At 37.4% G+C, this 25,200-nt stretch overlaps 1 protein-coding gene across 1 annotated transcript in view; it reads left to right on the top strand.

Moving 5' to 3' along the window:
• Window positions 1–25,200, top strand: part of CRACR2A (calcium release activated channel regulator 2A) — a 53,152-nt gene that overhangs the window by 7,452 nt on the left and 20,500 nt on the right. Inside the window, exons 2-8 of the mRNA XM_053936591.1 lie at window positions 2,153–2,391; window positions 6,748–6,859; window positions 9,223–9,391; window positions 10,917–11,063; window positions 16,564–16,654; window positions 19,183–19,278; window positions 24,262–24,449. Coding sequence (XP_053792566.1) covers window positions 2,224–2,391; window positions 6,748–6,859; window positions 9,223–9,391; window positions 10,917–11,063; window positions 16,564–16,654; window positions 19,183–19,278; window positions 24,262–24,449 — 971 coding nt within the window. The 5' untranslated portion in view covers window positions 2,153–2,223. The remainder of the gene's footprint in view (window positions 1–2,152; window positions 2,392–6,747; window positions 6,860–9,222; window positions 9,392–10,916; window positions 11,064–16,563; window positions 16,655–19,182; window positions 19,279–24,261; window positions 24,450–25,200) is intronic.

Genomic DNA, 25,200 nt, shown 5'->3' with positions numbered 1-25,200 from the left:
TCATTTTGTGGTATGGAAATATTTAGAAAGCATGGTGATGTTTGCTGAATTGTACTGTTTGCTAACTGCAAACAGCTTTATCAAAGTGTATATAGTGCCTTTTGTTCCACCATTTTTAACCTGTTTTTGTATTTCTGTTCTTTCACTTGCAATGGGCTATTTATTCCTTGCATAGTTTTTCTTTTTTCCTAAGAAAGTCTAATGGAATGTGCAGAGGCAGGCACTAGCAGCACTTATCTTGATTAGCTTGGTCTGTTCCTGAAGTTGTGCCCTTCTGTGAAATGGTTGAAATAAAAAATTAAAAAAAAAAAACACCGAAAACATTTTGATTCTGGGTCAGATCTTGTCAGGACTGTCTTTAAGCTGGGCTTGTCCCATTGATTTTTGGTGTTTTTAAGTCAGTATCATTGCTAAGTGGAAACTGATGGTCTGGTTTGTTACCTCATACACTGGTGTCAGCCAGGAGTGAGCTGTATTGATATAATGGAGGTTCAGGTGTGTAAAAGCAGTATGAAGGGAGAATTTTATCCAGACTATTACACCAGTGTAGTTTGATTGTGACTTTCCATCTGATCCACTTGTGGGTGGCTATATACAGTGAGAGCAAAGATTCATCTGGCTCATAGACTGTTTTTAAGACTGTTGTTGGAAACATCATGGAAGGATTTAAGAAACAGGCCAATTATGGAGCACTCTTTTCCTTTGTGTATCTTCCCAGCTACTGAATGTTGGTCAGACTTTCTGAGCTATAAATTTTCCTCATAAGAGATTACAGCTGTTCAGGCAGCTGTAATAGGCAAAACCCCCTTGTTATGTGTGACCAGAATTCCCTGTGACAGCATTTTCTAGCCTTGTTAATTATCCAGGGCTGCAGGAGTGGTTGCTCTGGCAGGATTTGGTGCCTCTTGGAGTGTAGAGTGTGACTTGCCCCAGCAGAGGTCTTGGGGTTTATAAGGCATCCCTGACAGCTGTACATTAAAATTCAGGCAAGACCCATTCTGAGGGAGGAGTTTCCTAAGGTGGCATGATACTGGGTGGTCTAGACATCTCTTGGCTTCTCTCAGAGTGTTTTTTCATCTCCTGCTTGTAATGCTGCTTAGGAAGATTCTGACAGGTTCTTTGACCATGTAGCCAAAGTTATTTCAGTTCTGGAAAGTATTTGAGCAAGAGTCCTGGGATGATTGGAGAGATAAAAGAGAGGAGGGAGGGAGAGGAAAATTATCTATGTTTGCAGATTTTTTCAAATGGTTTCAGAGGGGCTGAATTATTTGCTCACCAAAACCTTAGTTTGATTTGAGGTCAATGGCCTGTTTGCAGTAAATTTACACTTATGTGCAATGTGGGAAGTCCAGCTGCCTGGCCCATGGCTATCAGAGAAATCACTTTGTCATGGGAAGCTGTGTAAGTTCTGTGAAGATGAACACATCTTAGAAGATGCTGTGGTCCAAGAATGCCAGGTTTGAACTTAAGCACAGAGTAAAAAAGGCTGAGTTGCTCTATGTGATCAGAGCCTTTTCACCTTAAGAAGCTGCATAGACAAGCCTAAGGTCTTGTTTCCTCATATTCTACCTTCACATCCATGCAGTGCTGAGGTCTTTGCTCTGAAGACAACATAAGTTCCATATTTAAAAAATTTTCACTGGCCTTTGTGGGGCTGTTCCAGATTGTGCCAGTCATACTGGATCAGAATCAGGCTATATTCTCTTATATTAGTCAAACACCTTAAAAAATTCTTTGTTCGGTTAAAAATTTTCAGACAAATTTTTGTCTACTTTAGGCAGACCTACTTAGATAAGATGTTCAAGACAAATATACGAAGTCAAGTTGTAATGGCTTTAAGTTACTCTTGCCTTTACCTGTATTTCTTGTGTTTTCTTGTTCATGTTGATTGATTGTCTGTATTTCTTGTCAAACTGGCTGATTTTGCTTTGAGATTCCATTTCAGAGCTAGTTTTGTCTTCTTTCCTCAGACTCCTTCCTTGTTCATCATCCCATTTGCAATGTCTTTAGTGCAGCCCATCAAGGGTAAGCATTTTCAAAAAGCTTTTTCTAAGCTTTGGTGCCTAATTAAAGAGATGGTTGCCAAGAGATTGTGGAAAGCATCATTAAGAGGGTCTGATTTGCTTTTTTCCTTACTTTTTTCCATGCACAGGTTTCAGACCAGAATTTATGGGTATATGGGATAGCAGCATCCCAGGATATTCCTGAGCTGAGATTGTAACCATGAACAGAATAAAAGGAGACCATACCAGTCCTGTGCAACCAGGAGATGCAGAGAGGAGCAGGACTGGAGAACAAGACCCAGAACTAACTGTGCTGAGAAAAGCACAAGAATTCTTTCAGATTTGTGATCTGGAAGGCAAAGGCTTCGTCACTCGTCGGGACATGCAGGTAAAACAAAATTGGTTATGTGAAAGGCACGATGAGAGAAGCTCCTAAAGCCTTAATGACTTGAGACTGATTAATTTAGAGTTAAAAATGTTAACACCCTTCTCATAACTTTAAAGAGATATGTGGGATTTAAAATAATATCTTTGAAGTCTTACATAACGCTTGCATTTTTTTCTCACAGACAAAGCAACAAAAAAGTGGAAAATCAAAGTAAATTAAGTTTAAAAAAAAGCCCCAGGAATTAAATTCTATTCTTGCTGAAAACATCGAAACACCATTAAATTCATTACTTTGTGATTTGCCAGTGTCAGGAGTGTATTCAGTCTGCCAATTTTATCATTTTTTTCAGCAAACTTGTGTAAATAAAGTCTTTCACTGTGACTTCGCTGTCAGACAATGGTGAACTCTCAGCTGGATCACGTATATATGTAGGAAGTGCAGAGGAACAGTATTTTTAGCATTATTCAGTGTTGGCAGCAATCTTAGGAAATTGTGTTTAATTTGTTTGAGGGCCCCAAATCAGATTTGCTGAATATGCTGATGAGAAAAAGCAACTATATATAACAAAAGCTTTTGAAAATGTGATTGTGGCACATTGCAGAAGTGATAAGATGATTTGAACCAGTATGTGGCAGAGAACAGGAATGTACTCATGCTTGTCATGCAAAGCATAATTTGTGTTAATCCATTTCTACTTCAGTACTTATGGATGAAACAGAATTGGAGTGCAGAAGCAAAACAAATTCATCATGATCTACTACTCAAGAAAGCATTTAATAGAAAATTTAAAAACTTTCCCTGTCCTCAGAAACAAAGATGTCTGTATGTATAAAAACACAGTTGAAACAACTTTCACTGCCTATTTTGGAAAAGCAAAACCCTCCTAAGTAAACTGCTCAGTTTACTAGCTCTCAAGAGCTTTCTTCACAGTTGTGTGTTGCTGAGTTTTCTGATGACCTCTGTTGATTATGCTAAGTTGAAAAAAGAGAGGAATGTGGAAGCTTGCTCTGCTGTAGGCTTTGCCAATCTACATTATCTCACTGAAGTAACTAAATTCAAAAAACCAAACATATTTCCAGCGTAGGTTTTGGTAAATCCAAAGCCACTCAGAGTTTAATGGATTACAATTTTACAGTCTTTCTAAAAACTGAATGACATAGATTTTTACCTAATGGAAAACACGTATATTTATGTGTATGTATACATATATAAAAAGTTCTAATACCTGTTTTTGCAAGGAATGTAAAATTATTTGTTTCTGTTTGATTCTAGGTTTATTCTTAGACTGCTACTAAATTTATACTTCAGATTCTAAAACAGATGTTGCAAAAGATGCAGTAGAAATAGTATTGCAAAGAACAAATAAAATTCTATTTCATTCTTTATTTCATCATGAATATTTGTTTGCTATATCTGAAAACTTCATCTCTACATGTAAGTGTATGTAAGTTGTTTAATACAGAAATAAAGGTGCTCAGGACATTTGATATGGTGTTTCTTTATACTTGATTTTATTTCCTGCATTTTTCATGATGTTTTCTCCCTATAAGAAAAACAAAATTCAATGAAATAAATCAGTTTTTTCCTTAAAAGGTACTAAGTGTTGACCATTTTTGCATTGTGCTGTATTTGGTAGGTCTGTACTGCTTATCATTCCTGAAGCTTTGCTTCAAATATAGGATGCTAATGCTAAGCTTTTTAATCCTTAGGCAAGGGATACAAGGCATGATTTCAACAGAGAGTGCTAAGTATCTGAAATTCAATTAAACTTGATGGAACAGATCTTGCAGTGTTTTCTCTTGTGTCTATAACAGTAACTACACTAAAGGTTTACACCTCCTTGTTTATATGATGTTGTTTATTGTGAGAGGATGTTAATAGCTGGAGGTTTTTTAAATTTTCATTCTGTTTCCAAACACCAAATGTACCCATATTTCAAACCAGCAAGAGGTTTTCTGAAATGGCAAGAAAGCAAATTCTACCTTAGACTTGAAACCACAGTTTCATCTATTGGTTCTTGAGGTTATAATGAATAATGAGAATTAGTGCTGTAAAATGTTTTGTTCTAATGTGCATGGGAGGATTGGGTTCAGATCTTGCTCTTAGCTATTTGACCTCTGTCCTTGTATTTAGGTGAGTAAAAGCTTGGTATTTTGAGAGAATTAAGCACAGATATTGTGAAACCACAGAGCACTTTTGGTGGCAGTGCAGACAGCTTCTTTTGAAGCTCCAGTGGTATCTCTGAATATGTTTTATTTTGTTTTCTATTCTTTTAAAAATTTTAGGAACCTCATATTGAAAGGGTCTGTGCATTTTTACAGTAAGCCTGAAATGAGCAAATAAACAAAAACACGTCTATGAGACCAATGATATTTTGCTTTCCTAGCCACAAACCACCTTAATTTTTTTATTAAGAAAAAACCCAAGAGATTGGGTAAACATTGACTTAATCTTAGTAAGTGTGTCCCAGCTCATAAAAGTCTGCAAATTATTTGGAGGGAATTTAATGAAGCAAAATGTTGGTACATTCCTTAGAATCTCCTATTTTCATATCTTTCCCCTCTCCCCCCCACCCTCGCCCCCCAAGAAAACACAAGTAATTGTGGTGTTTTTTACTGAAAATTTAGTGTAATTCTCACCAGAATTTGGATGCTGCATTAGGGCACTGCAGCTGTGGTTGGAGAAGCCCATACTTGTCAGTCAGGTTTGCAGCAAGACCCCCAGGCCATTGCACTGGAATAGCAGCTGGGTCTGGGTTTTTGGGACGGTCAAATTGGGTGCTCCTTCAGCAGGTCCCAAAGATCTGGTGGTAAGAGTACAGTTTCTGTTTTTCTGAATGTAAAAAGAGTAAATTGTTTGAAGCACCTTCTCCCTCATCAGTGCAGTGTTGGCTGTAAGAATTTTACAGAAGAAGCTGATTTTAAAAGGTTTCCCTTTAGATGTTAGAGATTGAAATCCAAACTTGGGGAAGATAGGTGTGTTTAAGTAAAAAACTGAAGAGAGGTGTATCACTGGTGAAATAAGTAATTTAAACTGAGTATACATCAAGTTTCCCTAGGTTTTATTTCTGGAAGCAGGCAGCAGTGCACAACTAATCCTGCTCAGAAATCCATTTGTGACTATCCCAGATAGTTCTGTGCTGTAGGATCTCTGTTGCTTTCACTTCTCAGGACCACCCTGGAATTCCTTTTACCACTCTTCCATTTGACCCATACAGTTCATAAAGCATACCCTAAACCCTTTGTGGCAACCAGGGAATTCCTGGTTATTGCACTCAACCAGTTCTTACCTTGCCTATATGGCTTAGAATATTGAATATTGGTTTCTGCTGTTTTGGATTGCAGGAGAAACATCTTTTGGCCCTAAATCCCTCCCCCACAGTGGAACAGATCAGCACTTTTAATCAAATGAACTTCATCAACCTACTAGCTTGCAGTTTTAATATGTTGTATATACAACAGGAGTTTGGGGGGGATTAAAATGTCAATTAATAAAGCAGAGGAGTGAACCAATGTGCATTTATATTGCTTCTTAAGCTGAGGAAAGGTTTTAATTTTCCTAGTACTGTCTCCCAGTGGAAATGCTGGTTATTCGGGTTGTTTGCCACTCCAGTTTCCTCCTGTTTCTGGGAATCTGTCTACACTGTTAAAAGGATTAGAGTAAAACCATTATAGTCAGTTTTACAGAATTCTTCTGTTTTATGCCTGTCTTTAGATTATCAGGAAAAAATATGTGATATTTGTGGAGCTGGTTTTATGCAGCTTTTTTTGAAATGCAGCATTCTGCATTTCAGAAATAGATGGTCATGAACTCCATTGCACTCATTGTGGGAGCAACAGGTTTGGTCCTTAGGCCATGATGCTTTCTTAGCTTTGTTTTATTTACTTATTTATTTATGTACACTTTTTGAATCAGTTTGAATTAGGACAGTATATTCTCTATAATGTAGTTGTCTAGAGTCTCTTGCTTGACTTTATGATGTGGAAGGAACTAGTTGTACGATTCTGCTGCCAAGTTTGTCCAGTAGCCTGATAACCAAGGCTTTTCACCAAGATAATCAAGCCATTTCACCAGGAGGCTGAGACTCCACCTCAAGTTCTTCCCCTTCCCTGTGTGATTGGAATTTGTGGCACCAGGCAGTTGTTCTCCTGGCGTCGTCATAATGGATTCATAAAGGCAAGTAAAGAAGTCATTAAAAAAAATGTCCCTCACTTGGTCTGGTTTTGCTCTGTAATTGGATTTTCACTCGAGGAAGCAAAGGACCTATCCTGCTGTACTGTGGATGTTTTTATAGAACCCAGTCTTCCTCTTATCCTGTAGTAATGGATAAAGTTGCTGCATGTTTTGTCATTACAGAGACTGCATCCTGAGTTACCTCTTAGCCTGGAAGAACTTGAAAAAGTTTTTGTTACATTGGATGCTGATGGCAACGGCTCACTTACCCCAGAGGAGTTCATCACAGGATTCAGTGAGTTTTGAAAAGCATGTCTCCTCTTTTGAGCTTTATTCATGTTCTGTACTCTCCACATCAATCAAGAAGAACTGTGTCTTAACAGGACACTTAATACTGCACACTGGGAGCCAGTCTGTTCCCTAAATATAGCAGATAATATGTAGCAGAGGAAGAAGTGGTCAAATTATATGAATAAATACACAAAGGGCTCTAGGGTCTTTCTCTTCTGTGTAAAATGGCAAGCCATGACATAGTATGAAAAAATGATGTAATCATCCGAATCACACCTGTTTTAAGCTGTTGAGTAAATCTATGTACAATTTATTGAAGGTTTCCATTGGGCAGGGGGGGTGGGGAGTCTTGTGTGTTATTTCATATCAGGTAACAGGACATGAAAGATAATTAAAATTATCTCTAATCTTATTGTAAGCCATTGCTAAGAATATGTTAATGCCACTGTCCTTAGAGCTGTGGGAATGCTTTACACAATGAATTAATTCTTCAAGTGGTGCTAATTTATTTCAAAACAAAACAGGATGAGGCACTTATTACTTTTGTAAGATATGATCTGATGTGTTCTCTGTAATGGCTTGTTTTTCAACAGCACTCTTACTGTCATATTCTCTGTGTTTGTCACAGGGTGGTTTTCTCCCCAGATGTGACATTCCAGATAAGATGACAATGTTAGTTAAATTGTGCTTGGTTGTTTACACAGAATCAATTTTGTACTTAATTTTAGTTCTTCTGGCTAAGGTTTAAGCATTTTCTCTAGAAAACTGAATCTCATCTAGGTGTGAATTGCAACTGTAAATCTCAATTTAGTTACTATCTACAGATCCAACAAAGAGGACCTTCGTTTTTGTTTTCATCGGTAATTTGAAACCCTAATTCTCTCATGTCCCAATGTCCTCATGTCCACTTGAATTTCTTTTTCTAGATAAAACCCCTTTAGATGTTTTTCTCCCAAAATTGCCCTAAACCAGGACACCCACCTCTCCCATTGTAGAGGTAGATCAAGTATCTTCATAGGGTATGCTCTAATCTGAAAGTTGACATTATTAAAAAATGAAATAATATATACTTTGCTTTTCATGAGTTAAATTAAGATTCCTTTCATAAGCAGTCCCTGCATAACCAAAACTCTTTCTTAAGGGAGATTGTAATTGGCTGCCATCTCAAGCAGTTTCAGATCCTGGGGATTCCTCTTGCTCAGGTGCTGGAGCCCAGTCCTGAGGCCCAGGTGAATGTGGCCATTGCTTTCCTCTTTGCAGGTTCAGCTGGTAGTAAAGTTAAACATGTACCCCAAAGACACCCACACAGGCACACAAAGGACATGGACCACATAATGTAAAATATAAGGATAGACAGTATGAAGCATGATACACTTTAACCTGCTACACAGCATTGACAGGTATTTTCCAGGCCAGGTAGTCCTACATTTGGCTAGGTGGTGATGTTGGCATTCCTGGTAGAAGCAGAAGCTGTGGTAGATAAAAGCTGCTTGAGAAAGCTGGATAAAGCTCATGCTGCACCAATTATTATGGGAGAGTCCTGTTTCTATTTCTAAATGGTGGCAAATCTGAAATTTACTGTAATACCTCTTTGCAACATACTCTGTTCTGTTGCCAATGTGCTCTGTTGGGACCTATGAGGAAAAAATGCAAGATGGAGTTAATAAAAATATAAAACCACACCAGTATTTCTGTTTTCTTGGATCTATAGTAATTTCTGTACTGCAACTTGAATATAACAAAAAAATCCTCTGCATAAAATCACAATATGCCCCACCCTCAAAAAAATTTTACTTGTGGGTGTTCAAATAAAATAGATGGCACATTTGGAATTTGATGGAATATATCTGGTCTGTGGCAAATGAGCACGAATGTATTGATTATTCATGTGGCAATTTCACTTCTGCATCCTCACCATACAACTACTGTTAATAAAAGGTAGCTTTCTGTATGCAATTTATATAGGAATTGAATGTGTGTCTTTGGTCACGCTCTAAAAAGAATGTTAAATTTTATTTAATATACATTTTATCAATACTGATATTTTACATTCGTAATCTATTTAAACCTATTAAGAAAGAAACCCACAACATTTATGAAGAGTTGTTACTGCAATTTATATACTTTTATGTTTTTGCATGGAGATATGATTGTTTTTTAATTGTTTCTGAATTTTGAGGTGGATAATTTACTGAAGGTTAGACATTAAGCTGGGCACAAAGCCCACCATAGAACTCAGAGATCCTCTTGGCATGCCCCATCCTTTTGTTTATTTACCATAAAATTTGCATTTTAGTATGTTTAGTATGACATTGCTTCTTATAGTAATTTCTGAAAATGCTAATGTGTGTAATTTCTAATTCTTAGGCCAATTTCTTTTGGAGCAGATTGCTTTGAAAAATGACATGGTGCAACCATCAGAAGGTGAAACAGCCTGCCCCGTTAGATATGAAGAGACCATGACTGGTGATGAGGATGAAGAATTCCAGTTCTCAAATCTCATGGATCGGCTTGGAGCTGCAAAGGTTTTGGATGAGTGAGTTCTCACAGCAATAGTCATCAGTAGTCATCAGTTGTATGACCTCTTATGATTCATCTCTGGGTTTGATTTTAATGGAATCCAAGATGAATAGCAAGAACAAAAGCTGGTCAAAACCCCAGAAACTCTTTAAAAAACTAATTTTCTAATTTTCTGTCATAATAAAATGCCATTTGACTAAAATTTCCAAGTGCAAAACTGTTTTACTACAGACACATGAAATGTGTTTTTCTGCTGTGTAATCTGAACATAGAAAATTACAAGCATGTAATCCACAGATGTCACTGATTTTCAATCAGTGCATGTTGACTGCTATTTTTGGCAAGGGCTGTGTTTAAAGTGCACCTTAAGTAGGGAAGTTTTCTCCACTTTTTCTGCTTTTTCTCATCTTCATGCCTAATTGCATGTTGTGATTGCTCTGGTAATGCTATTTCTTCCAAGGCCAGGATGGATCTCTCTGAAACATGGAGCATAAAACCTGCTCAAAGAGCTTTTTGTGTGCTGGCCACACGTTCATTGGTCAACCACAATGAATACTGTAGAACAAAAAAAAAAAAAAAAGGCAAAAATGGGAGAGAATCTGGGCAAGTGGTACAAATATTTAAGAAATACATCAGTGATTCTTACTATGGAACAAAAGTGCTCATCTGTCCTTCTCTCCCCCTGACTGCCTGTTTCAGGAAACAGTTCATTGTCAGCTATCCTGAAAGTCTTTTGTTATGAAGAGATATTTATCACCCACCTTTTCTCTTCTTATCCTCATTTTGTCCTTTAAATACAGCGCTCTTTGCTGGCTAGGTTCAGGATTGCAATGCTCATGGAAGAGAGTGAGTCAGAAGAAACAAAGTGGTTCAGGAGAATATTGGCAAAGTATTAGAAACCCATTACCATTCACAGTAGAGCTGTCAGTGTCTGCTGAACAGATTTGGAAACACAACATTATCTTGGTAAATCTTTAAATCAAAATTTCAAGACATTTTGTTCTGCTTTTTGTAGCAGAATCACCATGTAAGAAAATTGTATTGAAAATGAAAGAATATGGTACAAATGCAATTTGTTAACATATGTGTGTTACTTAGGAGTCTCAATCTCATTCATTTCTTATGGTGGAGGGATTTTGATTAGCTTTTCCACTACCCCTTCCCCTCCAGATCTGTGGGAACTTCTTTACTTGTAATAGAAGTGATGGCAAGGAATAGAGTATCTTGTCTGTCTCCTTTCTTACCCGTTCCTGTTTAGGTGGAGTGTCTGGCAAGGCACCCACTGAACAAGCAGTTCCTGTGCTATTCTGCAGTCAGGAATGGCCAGATGTTACAATGCATTTTTTAAAAAATAAATTCAATCTCCATCATTTCCCACCCCTCATCTTTTCAAATCTGGCACAGTTTAAGTTGTTTTTAATAAGTTTTGTGTTCTGACTAGTGTTGCCCTGAAGCCTCCATCTACTAAGGGTGCTAAGGACATTTACTGCAGCCTGGAAAATGTTCTCTCTTAATAAATCCTTTATGATATTTTCTTTCAGTGAGACTGATGTGAAGCAACTTTGGTTGCAGCTAAGAAAAGAAGAACCTCATTTACTTTCCAATTTTGAAGAGTTCCTGGTCAGAATTTTTTCCCAGCTCCAAGAAGCAGATAATGAGAAGAATGAGTTGGAATGTGCTCTAAAAAAGTTAGTACTTCTCTTTGTTAGACTGCTTGTGTAGTTTTTCAACTATTTCACCTGCTACTTGAACTTCTGAAATAAACAAAGTATATCAGTGGAGAATGAAGGACAAGACTTCACATAATGTAAAATTTCTATAATGTAAAATTTTATCAGACATTAAGACTACTGGTAGAATTATTCATATGGCAGAACTGAATTAAATTAGCTTTTCTTTTCTGGTTAAGATTTTATTGACTGAAATTCTTTTGCAGATATCTCTTACTGCTTTGAAGTTTTAAGACAATATTGAGCGATTCCAATCTAGTTAATCAGTTTGATTCCAGAGGAAAGTCATGTTTAACAGTAAATCTGGTAAATTGTCTGTGTGCTTTGCAAGCATTGCGTGCAGAAAAGCTATAAACCTGGATTAACTGGCCAGAGACATAAGAGGTTTAAGATGTTAGAGCAGCACAAAGCACTAGTGAAAATGTAAGCTAACAAATATATCTAAAGCAAAGCTATGAAATATAGTAAATAACATATGTATGTTTTATATATAAAATGTATAAAATGTAAATATAAACAAATACATAAAATACACATATAAAAATATGTATAAGAACTAAAAATTAATAGATCGATCTTTTATATGTAGTTATCTAGAGGGAGAAAAGTTATGATGCTAAATCTTAACAAAATGCAGAATTATGGGCGTAGTTGAAGTTCCACTGTATTTTTAAGTGTTACTTCTGAATTTCAGATTCTTACAAACTGAGCAATAAAGGCTAATATATTGTTGAAAATTTACTTCATTTGTTCAGCACTCTCCTGACTATTCTGAAAATGTGACAAGGCTTATGAAGAAGGAAAAAACCTAAAAATGTATGATCATTAAAGACAGTTGGTTTATATTGGTAGTAGCATTTTCAGCTAAGTGTGTGGTTTTAACCTTCAGGCAGCTGGAAGCGGCATACAGAGAGTTTTGTTGTCTGCTTTAGTCTAGAGATTGTTAACTACCATGTGTGGTGAGAGGTTTGTTTTGTGAGGTTTTTTTGAGTTTTTTTGTGAGTGTTTTTTTGGGAGCTGAATGAATAAATGTGTCTCTTTAATAGCTCTGATCAATGCAGAGGTGTACAGAGAATACATTAGCATTATCTTTTCTGGCTGATGTGAAATCTCTACCTTGAAAGTGTGTTGGATTTTTATGCCTTTGTAGTAGACATGTGTTATAGCTAATTTCTTCTTTTTTTGTTGCTCCTGATAACACCACTGATTTCAGCACATTGATTGTTGTTTTATTTGTAGTCGATTGCTGGAAGGAATCAGAGTAGTAATGTTGTCTTTGCTAGTAACAGTGGGGAGGAATAGCCTGTTTCTTTTAAACTATGTATGAATAACAGCAAAGCTCAAGACAGCACCATATAGGGGAGAAGATTAATTTTTTTTAATACCCATGTATGTACTAGCACTAAGATGTGCTAGTATCTGCAGAGACTGGCCAGGATTTACTGTGGGGTCACAGAAGAGAAGGGGTGCTGGGTTTTGAGGTCCTATAATGTCTACTGGGTTGTTCTTGATTGGTGACAAGAATACTTTTTTGGAAATTGAATATGAATTTGATCTTTCATCTTACCTTCCTGAGTCTTTTCTTCCTGACTCACCTCTGTGAGTCATTAGGCAATAAGGCAGTCTACTCACAGCCTTTTGTCTCCTTTCCTGGGTGTAGGCTGTGCTTTTGTCTTCAATTGTTCATTTTTCTTCTATCCTGGATGCCCTCAGAAGCTTCATGTGTGTTTGCTGGGATCTTTATGCCATAAAAATCTATGCTCTTCACCTGTAATGTTCTTCTATAATTTTTTTTTGTCTTTTCTTCTGGACCTTTCACATATGCGTATTTTCATTCTTCAACCTGAGTCCCATGGTCTGAGAGATCCAGGAGTTTCCTCCTGTTCTGGTTCAATAGATCCAGTTGGATGCTGCTGTTCCTGTTTGTAGGTCCTGGCAGCAGTGAGGATGAACATATATTCTCAATACACAAACATGCAGTACAGCATACATGGGGGACTGTGCGGGTTAATACTGATGTAACTAGAGAGAGAAAAAAAGGGATTTTAAATCTAAACCAAATATGATTTTGTGTTTACAGTATTTATTTGCCAGGGTAGGTAAGTCCTCCTTGATTTTTGGTATTTGTATTTCATTTTAAGTGCTAGTTTAAAATTAGCCCACTTCTTAAACATAGCAGTAATGTTTTTTAAAATAATACAGTAATATGTTGAGCACCCAAAAAAAAAAAAAAAAAAAAGCAGAGATTAACATTAGGAAGAGAAAATAAAATCATGTTTATGTGATGGGCAATTACAATTCCTGAGAAAGCCCATGGGGACATTGCAGAGAGTTTCCCAAAATCGGCCAAAAGGCCCCAGTAAACTGCTGGGCACTGCCAGGGAGGGTACTGAGCATGTGGCAAAGCAAGCTTTTGCCACTACATGGACTCTTAGTGCACCCATGTTCTGAGTGCACTGTGGGAAGTTCTGGTCTCTGCAACACAGCAAGAGTAGGTGGGATGAGGAAAAGTGCAGGGAATGGCAACTCAGTGGTTAAAGGAATAGAACAGCTATTCTGAGAGAGCTATTTTTAAAAGGTTGTATCTCTTGAATGAGGAGGCAAAGGCTGGAGTGGAATATGACAGACCTTGTTATTCTTCAAATTCCTGGCAGTAGAACCAAGGGGCTTTTAATAAGACTGATAGGAAGTAAGCCTAAAAGAGATGAGAAAGACCTTTTTATTTTAATAGCAGATAAAATCTTCAACTGCCATTGTCTCTGTCTGCTGCTGTGCTTTGCATTTGAAGGACAAACCTAATAAAAATGTAGACTGTTTTTCAAACAAGAGTTCTAAACAGGCAAAATAAACAAAAGGGTAAAGGGGAAGGGAAGGATGAACTGACTTCTCACTGGGCTTAGCATGGCATAGTGTCAGAATCCATCTTTGTGGAAGAAGAGGAGAATCAGCGTCTCAGGAGATTAGTTCACACTGTGCACAAATCACTGTATTTTTTTAAGGAGAAAGAACCATTATGACAAACTGCATGGACAGCAGTAATGAAATCAAAACAATTCACATTGCAGCTACATGAATGGGCAGAAATTAAACCCTTGTAAGTGTGTTGATTCTGGATCTATCATCTGAACCTAGTGAACTCATGTTACATTTCATCTGCTTTCATCTCTATCTGTTTATTCCACAGTGTTACTGAAAGGAGAGACTAAATTATCCAATATGGCTGAAATTATAAAATTATGTGTTAAGTAAAACTAGAAGGGGTAATCTAAGGGAATAGAAAAACATGTTGCATTTTTCACATAAAAATGATATATCCTTATTGATTCAGTTTTTTTTCTCCTGAATATATGTGGGGAATATTAGCCAGCTAATGTATTGGATTTTTTTTTCTTCTGCTTGTTAGTTATTTTACTTATAATTGTTAGACTTTTGATTACGAGGGGATATTATTTTCCCCTTTTGTTTAATTTGATCCGAGATAAGAATGGAAATCCATGAATGAAATGCTTGCAGGGTATTCAGCCTGCAGAAATGGCATATGCTTATGTGCCAGAGCAACTGAAATGATTCCTACATTCAGTAGTGCTTTCAGGATGTAGTCTTCATAGTGCTACCATATCCTTTGCTTCCAAACACATTAGAGGGAAAAAAATACCAAAACAGCAAGCTAAAATACAGGACCAGAGTTATTCTCCCTGTCACACAGAAGCCCAGGAAATCTTTATGATTCCCATGGAAACACTGACTGCTGTGCAGTGTGTTCTGCCTCTGCAAAGTTACAGGGTTTTTCAGTAGTCAGTCTAGTGCTGGTCAAAGTGACATTTTACTGCATGAATACAGTAGGTGTATGGTCCTAGCATCTCTGCCATGCCTTTCTAAGTAGTTGTTTTTCTCTATGAATTTGTGTAATTTGATTCCATTGATGAGTGCTAATTTAATAAATTAGCATTTTCTTAGTTTCAAGAAAATAATTTGAGATCAGAACATGACACATCTTTACAGTATAAGGGGAGTAAGGCAGCAGAAAGGGCTTCTGGATTTTCTAGCACTCTCCATTTGAAATGTTGCAGTCACATGGCAGAGGCCCTTTTGGGGCCTGGTTTTCTCACCTAGTCAGAGTTTACAAAAGTCTAAGTGACAGCCATTGTTTTCCTCCAATTCTTGCAGCTTGACAGTTGTTTGTTGCTTCTGTAAATCCTGGGAAAATGTCTCACATTTTTTTACCTGTGACTAAAAAAGCAAGCTGGCAGTGTCAGGTGTTCTGCTGTTGAAAGGAGGAAAGACAGTCTTGTTTCTAGTTTTACTTACTCTGCTTAGATTAGGTAAAGTTTTTGAATTTTCTTTAAAATTGGCTTTGTTTTAAATTAGAAGAGAACTGGGCCTTCAATAAGGGAAAACATAGAATATGTATAGCATTGGGCTTAAAAAAAAAAGTAGATGCAAATAAATTTTGGGTTTTTTCCTTCTGCATGTTCCTTGTCTTGCTCTTGCTGATGTGAATGCCCTTGAAGATTCTGTACTTTATTTGTGACAGATGCATTATGCAGAGTGCTCAAGGAACAGCTATGGCAGGAAGAATATGGGGCAATATATACAGTACTGTCAGATAAAGGTCCTAATAATCTCTATCAAAAATTATTCTAGGATGTCCCCTGAATTTGATACAAAGATATTTTTGCTTTTCAGTGTCTGGTTTAATGAGCATAGAATAGAATAGTAGCAGAACAAAGCAGATATCTTGTTTCCTGTCAACAGTTTTATTTTTTTTCTGTCCAAGCTAAAGCATTTGCTCCATGCAGTCCTTCATGGATCAAACTGCAGTGATATTAGTTGCAATTTTCCACTGGGAAAAAGTGAACTCTGTAGGTTCTTCTTTTTTCTTCCTACAGTCACATACACTTGTGCACAGCATATTTCTTTCTGTTCCTTGTCTGGGCTTTTTCACATTTGTTCCAGCAAAGCAGTTAGAGAGGCAGTAAGGCTGCTTTCAAGAAGGTATTTCAAGAATTCTCTTCTAGGTAATGTGTCTTAGATAGAAGTACCTCCTTCAGTACCCTTGAATGGCCAACAGTGCAGTTCCAGAGTAAAAAAAGGAAGTTGCTGTGAAAATAGTTTTAACTGTCAAATTTAGGTTGTTGGTGTTTTCATTAGGAAACTCTCTTCCTTTTACCTAAGATCTAGTAGTCATTAAAATTGCATAATGAACAGCTGCTTTATCTGGAAACATCAGCTTTATATTAGCTTTTGAGCTATTGAAGCTTTACTTCCATGGGAAAAAGAAAAGAAAAAAAAAGGTAATCTGTGAGTTTTGCTGCACAAAATTTTCTTTTTCCTTGAAGCCAGAACATTCTTTGGAGTCTTACGTTAAGGCAGAGATGTGGAGCTTAGCTGGTAATGTGGGCCATGACTTGAAGTAATGCTGCAAAGACCCACTCAGTGTATTTTTATCTCTTACTAGGAAAATTGCTGCTTATGATGAAGAAATTCAACATCTCTATGAGGAAATGGAACAGCAAATCAAAAAGGAGAAAGAGCAGTTTCTCTTGAAAGTGAGTGTCTCTGTTATAGTGGCCATGGATTCTGCTCCCTCTTTCAGTGGTTTTAAACTCATTCTGGGTGTGAAATTAAAGCCCACAAAATGTTTTTTCTTCCTGTGTTGTGAAACACATCTTTTACCTCACAGCTACTTTTGTGCTGCAGCTTCAAACTTTTAGTGTCTGCAGCTTCAAGCTAAGTGACTTGTTAGATGAAGGAGCTGTGATGTCCTGTGCTCAGTGGCTGGCATACAGCACAGCAGGCATTCTTTTGAAAGTCACTTGAACTACAAACATTGTATTATTGGTGCTACTCTATGTCCAGCTTCTGGTTACAATGAGGAAAAACACTCTGTGAGGTTGTTCAGAGAAGCTCCAATTCTGTTGAATCCTGCAGTGTCTGATTCTTGAAAGGGGATAACAACAAGAGATGAATCAAGTGATGCAACAACCACAAGTTATTTACAAAATAAACACAGGGCAGAATCTTTGGTCACTGCCATGGTGCTTCCAAAACACCTGAAGATGAATTCCCTTTTCTTGGGAAGGTGTCTTTAAATCTCCTCTATTGTGTCTGTAGTCTTTTGTTAGGATTTTTCTTTCCTGCTTTTTCTTGTAAAACTAGGTAACCAACAAGGACTTCCATCATGCACCAGGAAAGAGTCATCTTAGAATCATATAGGTGGGAAGGTGACACCTTACTTCCTAGCTAGATCAGGATGCTCAGGAACTTGGCTAATTACGTTTTGAGTATTAAAATGCTGGAGGTTACAGAGCTGCTCTGGGTGGCCTGGGACAGTCAATCATGAGCTACTGGCTCATCCCTTTTTGTTGTCTTGGCATCAGTCATATAAATGAAACAAATACAAGGTTTCAGCAATACGGGATAGAAATAGTTGCCAAAATAGTCGTTATCGCCTCCATTCTCAATCAAGTATTTATAAATCTATCTAGACAATATAATCAAATGTATCTCAAGCTTCCTTTTGTGATGCAACTATATAAAGTATTTTTTGTTTCCTGGCAACCAAAATAAAATAAAAGAAAAAGAAAAAAGTACCTTTATCAGTTGTCTAAGGAATCGTTCCTTTTTACTTGCCTTACTGGGTAGTGAACCTGACTCAAATTTTCAAGTTTTTTTCCATTCCAAGCCGAGAGCAGTTTTTAGTGGTGGATGAGATTAAACCTTTAAATAAGGTTTGTATGCCAGCTGAAGGATAAAAAGTATTTGCAACTTTGCCTGACAGCACTTTTATGGAACAAATGGTTTATGTGCTCTTAATAGTCCACAACTGAAGTGGTACTGAAAACCCCCAAACAACAAAGGCTTTTTCATAAGCACTGATTGTTGGATCTCCTAATTAGTTGTATATTTGAGGTTAAGCCATTTCTTTCAGGCTTTTTCATGAAAGCTTCCCACTCAAGCTATTTACAGTTTAGTCAGCAGCCACACTAAGGGCTGCCAGACACTCATGAAGTATTGTTTCTTTGCATGACTAATTTGAGATCTGGGAAGATCTGACTGTGAAATTCTTTCTCTAATGTGAAGTCTTACAAAGACTTTACAGCCTGGAGAGATGCATTGATGCCATATAAAGGGCAAATTATTGTGGCTTGAATGAAGAACAACTCTTGAAGAATACATTTAAAGAAATTGTAAGATGCAAATAAGTACAAATTGTAGCTATTTACAATACTTAATACCCTGCTGACTGAATGTTACACAAAAGGGGCAGTTAGTCTGTTTTTTCACTTGCATATATATTCTTCCCCAGAAAGAGCCAGTTATCATGCATTTCATTACCCCATTACATGTACTGCTTAAGGGAAAACACTGGGAAGAACCACTGCTGTCCTGAGGGGATTTTTATTTTTGTTTAGAGGCATTTTCCTAGGGACCTTAGGGAGTAGAAACCTGTTTTTGGAGAAACAGGACAGATTCTCAGCTGATACAAACTGCTCGAACCTGATTTTACTCAGGAGAGGGCTGACAATTTTTCTCAGCTGAGGAGTGTCAGGAGTAATCCTAAATGTGACTAGGAGTTTCCAATGACTACAGGATACTTAGATAGTGGATAGGTTAATATAATTTCTAAGTGAAAGGCAGAGCTTGAAGCCCCAGTTGCTTATTTATATCAGTGGAACATCTGTGAAAAATTGTCGTTAGTGACGGATTTGAAGCGTGGCAGTTGCGGTTTCTTTCACATCAGCCTGAGTGGCTGTGGCTGGAAACGAGAGGCTATGTTCTGGCTGCATTGATCTAGACTGGGTCAGCTCCTCAGCCTCCTGCCTGAGATGTCTGCCTCCACTTTCTCGACTCAATATCTACTCAAATGCAATCATCATATTCTGTAGCAACCACAGCCATGGAAGCTGCTGGACTACAGCAATTTAGAGATTAATGAGTGATACCATCCCTAAACTGAATACTACCCATGTCTTATTATATTCACTGTGGGAAGCTTCATCAGTGATTCATTATTTCTCCTTCTGCAATGCAATTGTGCTGTTCTGTTAATCCATTTCCTCTTGGAATTTTGCAGGACACAGAGAGGTTTCAGTCCTACAATCAAGAGCTGGAGTGCAAGCTGCTGTCAAAAGAACAAGAACTGGAACAGCTGGTTCAAAAACAGAAAAGGGTACTAACTGATATCCTTCGGAGTTAAAAAACAGATACCTCTTATTTGCTCATATGATTTCCTTTAGGTACTATTTTAGGTTCCAAAACTGCAAGTTGGTGTGATGTGGTTCTGCTAAATTGTGACCCTCTGTTGTTTTTGTGTCATGTGCTTAGGAAAAATGTTAACCTCTATTTCTAAAGTAGTTTTCCTTTTATGTGGTAAAATGGAGAATAAAATAATGCTTTGCATATTCTCCCCAGGTACTAGGTTAATTTTTATGAAAATGTAGCATTATGAAAATGTAGCACTGCCTTCAGTCTTCTAGGAACTGGCTTAACACACGGATAGCTTAAGAGCAGAGAACAATGATTTGGCTCTTCTAGTACACACCTCTGTTCAAAGCCTGTACCAGCCACTCATTTACTTGTTTTGGACTGATTCAGCACTATGAACTCAAAATGCTCCCTTCTGTACAACTTGCTCCTGATATATCTCTGTGATAACAGTTCTATAGCAGTGCATGTTTCCCTTGCATTGGTAACAGCTTGTCAAGTTCTCATAATAAAACCGGAGGTGTTTTGTTTCTAAAATGCATGGCCTGCTTGAGGGAGCAGAGAACTTGCTGTTAAGTGGCTCCAAGGTCATTGTAGGAAAGACTAGCAGTAAGGAAAGGAGGTTGCATTGGAATTTAAAGGGCTGAAATGGAATGCTGTAAACACAGTTCCCTCTGTAGCATATGAATATGTGGACCAAAAGAAGAAAGTTTTTCACAATGAGAACCATCAACTGTTGCAATAAACTTCCTGGGGAAGTGGTGGATTCCCCAACACTGGACACTAAAGTTTTAGCTGGGCAGGATGCTGGGTCATCTTGGCTAAACTGTGTTTTTGCCAAAAAAGGTTGGTTTTTGTTGGTTTTTTTAAACTGTGGTTTTGCCAAAAAACAGATGAGCCTTGAGTTACCCTTCCAACCTGGTACTCTGTTATTCTGTGAAGTTTAGCTGATAAGAATACAGGACTGAACTAAATGGCTATTCCACAGGTGAAATCAACTGCCTGATGTTAATTACCTTTGTCCAATACCACTGTGAATCAGAATATATGTGGTTTTACGCAGGCTCTTTACCACATTGCAGCACTACAGTGGAATAATCTATACTTTGAAAATATCTGTGGGGGCACATAGATCAGGCACTTTTAGTCTGAAACTAACTGCAAAAGTATAACAGATTACTTATTCTATTTTTTAAATAATTATATTTAATGATTTCTTTTGATTTTTCTTTGAATCTCTGTTTAAAACTTGGTTGTTAGCCAGTAATTCTGTAAAAAATTCTTATGTTTTTTTCAAGTATGTGTTTTCTAAATTTGGTATAAAACCCACAGAAGCTATTCAAAGGCTTTCACTCAATTTTAAGCCTGGTATAATCAATCAATATAGGCAACAATACCAGGAAGTCTTATCTTATGATTGTTGTCTACATTGCCATTGTCTACTATTGCCTATCTTGGGGAACATAAAACAATGTCTGTGCTATTTTTATTAGTATTTGTTTTATATTTTCCATTTCTATTCACTGCATTGCTTATTATTAATAATATTGCTATGGGTTTTGTTTGTGTGTGGTGTTTTTTTAGTTTCTTTTTGTTTGTTTGTTTGTTTTTTTTTTTTTTTTTTTTTTTTTTTTTTTTTTTTTTTTTGTAATTTCTAGTATTTTTAATTTCCCCTCTCCATTATGAATTTGCATGAATCACAACAATGGTACTTTTGAAAGACAGGCTCTTCATGCACCATAAAGATTAAACTATCCCTTGTTGTTTTTGTGGAAAGGAATGGAATTCACTATATCTAATGAGATGAGTGACAATTTCATTCAGATGACTGATGACAAGTGAAATTTTTGTCATTCAACCAGCTGATTGGCCCATTGTTAATCTGATATGCAGTATTTCATGTTTGTTTTTTTTTTTTTCTAGTATACCAATCTAACCTATTTATTTGAGTGCTTTACTCAGTGTAACTAGAGGCATTGTTTTCTACATATATTTTTCTGATTTCTAATGATCTTCTCTGAAAGTGACTCTCATCTTTACTCAGATGTACTTTTATAATACTATGTCCCCTCTCATTTTCTGGTATTGCTTTTCATTCACTGAGAATGAAAATGTGTGGTGTCTAATGTTTCCCTCATCCAGAGATCTCTTTCACTTTTGCCTCCTCCTCTGGCATGGAAATGTACTTTGATAAATCTCTTCTTGCAGACAGTAAAGGTAGCTTGATTTAATTATGACTTCTATGCTTGGTTGTATGAGAGAACCTCTTGGCCCACAAGGGAGCAACACAAATGCTTTTTTCCAAACTTCGTTAATAAGTCTTTCTTAATTTTTTTTTAATTTAAAATACAATATAATTGTTTTTGTGTTGGAAATCATTAACAAAAATATGAAAGGGAGCTTTCAAACCAGATGAGCTTTACGTTGTTTCCTCTGACATAGCCAGAGGGATTCTCCCTTATGAGGGTTGTCTGACTGGCATTGCTTCTCAAGGGAACAGTGTGAGTTGGAACATCTCAGGAGGAGGCACTGAGGCCAGAGAATATTCAGCATAACCTCTAGGACGCAGACTCTTGTGTGAGAGAAGAAAGTAGGTGTGGACCAGGTGAAATGCAGGGGAGTTACTGGACTTCTCACATAAAATGCTGGGTTCTATGCTGATGGCAGCTGCTGAAGAGCATGACCTTGGAGTTAGGAATGAGATGCACAAAAACATGGATCAGTACTACTCAAGTGCTTATAACTGCCTTATGGCACTGTATAAATTTTGCATCTTTCACGTGCTACTGAAATAAATAGGGAGAAAAAGATATAAAAACTACAGAAACGATGCTGAGCTAAGAACGTGGGATTGTATGGAGAGTGCTCAATGTGTGTGTCTTTTGGGGACACCAATAAATGTCTTCAATAACAGCTCATTTGCATTTGATAATCCCAATTCTTTATTCAACTTAAACTTGATTTTCCTCTCATCTTTGTCAAAAAAAAGAGAATATGCACCATCAACTACTGTGTCTGTGCTTGACCTGTGGAATGGGTTAATTCTTTCTGCTACTTAGGTTTTCTTAAACATGTCTATGGGCTATGAGTCTTTTCCCCAGCAGTTTCCATCTACCAGATGAACATAGGAGCCAATTTTTCAGCTCTAATAAGCAGCTAGAAGCTATAGGATCTATGCCATTCTATTACCAGCTGAGCATTCACCTAATGAGTTATTTCTCTGTTTTGGGAGTTGTTTAGATGAATGCTTTAAAGGTAGTGTTTGGCATTTCTCAAAGGATTGTATGGGTAAAGTGGAAGAAGGGAGCTTTGTATTGCTGTGAAACAATCCTTTCTCCTCTTGTTGTGTTCTGGATATTAGACATTATATTATCGTTTTTCTGATTATTATTTCTATATATTTATTATAATATATTATAATTATTATTAGTATCATTATTATTTATTATAATATTATTATATTATTATTTATACATTATATTATAGTTTTAAGAGTGAGCACCAGAGTGAGTGAGCAGGATTTATAGCAAGTATTTCTAACATCAGTATAGATGATTCGGGGAGCTGATGTTGGCTACCATTGCAGTTAATTTCCAGAACAGTCTCTGTGTAAGTGTTCATATGGCCATACTGTTCTCTAAGTGGGGTTTTTTGTCTGCAGTTTTTTGTTCCTTAGATTTTTGAAAGTTCATCTTTGTGTGGTCACGTTTTGCTTCTCTCAAAGCCCCTCCTCTGGATGAGTCTTGTCTTAAGTACCTGAAGCAGCTGATCTACTTAGAGTGGGTAACTTTGTTCTGTGGAGGAGTAAAAGCAATATTCAGGAACTGATGTAATCTACCCATGTAAGCCAACCTTGTTCAGCAGTAATCTAATGCCCAGACAGTGTTCCATGTGAAATGTGAGCCTGCTGAGGCTACAGTTCAGCAAATACACTAAGCTGCTGCTGCTGTTGCTGCTAAGTGCTCCCACTCTACATGTGTTCCTTACTCTCACAGTCCAGGCTAGAAAGTATTTTCTGCATTTTTTTTTAACCTGGGCCTCGTTCAAAACCAAGACTACAACAACAGCAGTGTTCTAGGGTAGGAACTGTTTGGAAGAGCTGGGTGAAGACAGATTTTGGTTGGGTGAGCTCTGCTTGTTGGGATGGGCAAAATGGGAGTTCTAACATTGTTGTGTCTCAGATCTTGAAGATTGAAATGATATCATTGTAATGCTCCAAGTATGTTTTACATCCCTTAAAATAAATATAGGAAAAAAGGCCCAAAATAAAACTTTTGTATTTTAAGGTCAACAATGCTTTCCCTAATACGAAGTTCTGCTCTGCTGTCTAAATTTGCTCAGTTAGCCAGGGAGAAGCAGGTGGAACTTCTTTATGTACCAGAAGCCACTATCATTTGCTGTTGCTTGTTTTACAGGGAAGTTGTATCTTTCCTTTGATGTACATTGGAGAGCAAATATAAAACTGAATAAAGAGGCTCTAATTCACACTTCTTGTCAGATCTGTCTGAGGTGGCAAAAAGGTCACTGCTTGTTCATATTGCTGGGGATGGGAAGGTTAATCAACTATCAGATTTAAATCTAACAGGTTTTAGGTAGATCTCTGAATTACTCTGTGTAGGCCTGGTCTTTGTGGAAAATGGTCTAAAATAGCAGTTGTGAATATCAGCTTAATGCTGCTAATCTGCTCTGTAGCACCTTTTTTATGGTTTGCAGTGGTGTGTTCTTGAATTGGATAAAATTCAGTCATAGAATGGAATGGCTTTGTTTTTGTGTAACATAATTATGTCTGTATAAAGAGCAGTGGAAAAGCACCATATGTGTTTATTTCATTTTTTGGCTTTGATAGCAATAGCTCCCTATTCAGCTAACCTCTAATACCCAAACTGAAAGCCTCAAAAGCAAGATGCCTCAGTCAGGTGTAATGCTTTCTGTTCTCTTTTCTTCCCAGTTAGAGCATCAGTGTACACAACTCCTCAGTGGCAAAGAAGAAACCAAAGTAGAGAACACCAAGCTGAAGCTGACTAACCAGGAGCTGCTAAGAGACCTGGAGAGAACATCCCATGAACTAAGCCTGGCTCAACAACAGCTACAGGTGCTTCAGGAGGAGGCATCAAGGCTCCATGAGGAGAAGGAAATGTAAGTGTCCAGCTGCAGCAGTTCTCGTGCATTTGCTTGGTGTGCCAGTGAGCCCCCTCAGGGTACCCAGTGCTGTGATTTAAGACTGTGTCAAAAGCAGAAACCACCTGCAAAGCCGAGTGCAGTTCTAGCTGCTTTCCCCCAAGTAATTCAGCATGTTTTCTCTAGGATATCTGGCTTCTATGGAATCTTTTGCTATGTGTTCAAAATGTCAGTGTTCTTCCCACTGCCATTGGTTGATGGTATTTGGAACTAAAAATCCATGTAGTGTCTCAGTTTTGAGATAGCAACTGAATTCTTTATGGAAGTGCCTTACAGTTGTGGCACATGATGCTTCATCCTCCTCAAAGCTGAGTCTATCTGAAACTTGCTTCTCAGAATGCACTCTTGACTGAGATACCGAGGATCTTCTTTTTTTCCTTCATCAAAAGTAAGCCTAGTAAGGCCAGCAAGATAAAATTTAGCTTATCCTAATTCCCACTAGGCCTTATGGCAATTCAGAGCTATAATTTTGGTGTTTCCAGTTCAAATGTTGAAGGTTTCAGATTCTGACTCCAAAAAAGAAAAAAAAAATCAAGAAGAAATATTTATGGTTCATATTTTGAGGGATAAAATTGACTTGTGACAGTTCAAGCTACCTGTCTTGCTCCAGCCTTCTGCACAAAGCATAAGAATCACTGCCCTGAGGCTGTAATTGGCAGAAATGTTCACTCAAGTCCATTTTAAAGAAAATGCTCGGGGTTCTGTAGAA

Source organism: Vidua chalybeata, chromosome 2 (assembly GCF_026979565.1).
Source record: "Vidua chalybeata isolate OUT-0048 chromosome 2, bVidCha1 merged haplotype, whole genome shotgun sequence".
Taxonomy (NCBI): domain Eukaryota; kingdom Metazoa; phylum Chordata; class Aves; order Passeriformes; family Viduidae; genus Vidua; species Vidua chalybeata.
Note: the sequence above shows the minus strand (reverse complement) of the source record. Positions and strands in the feature narration are given on the sequence as shown.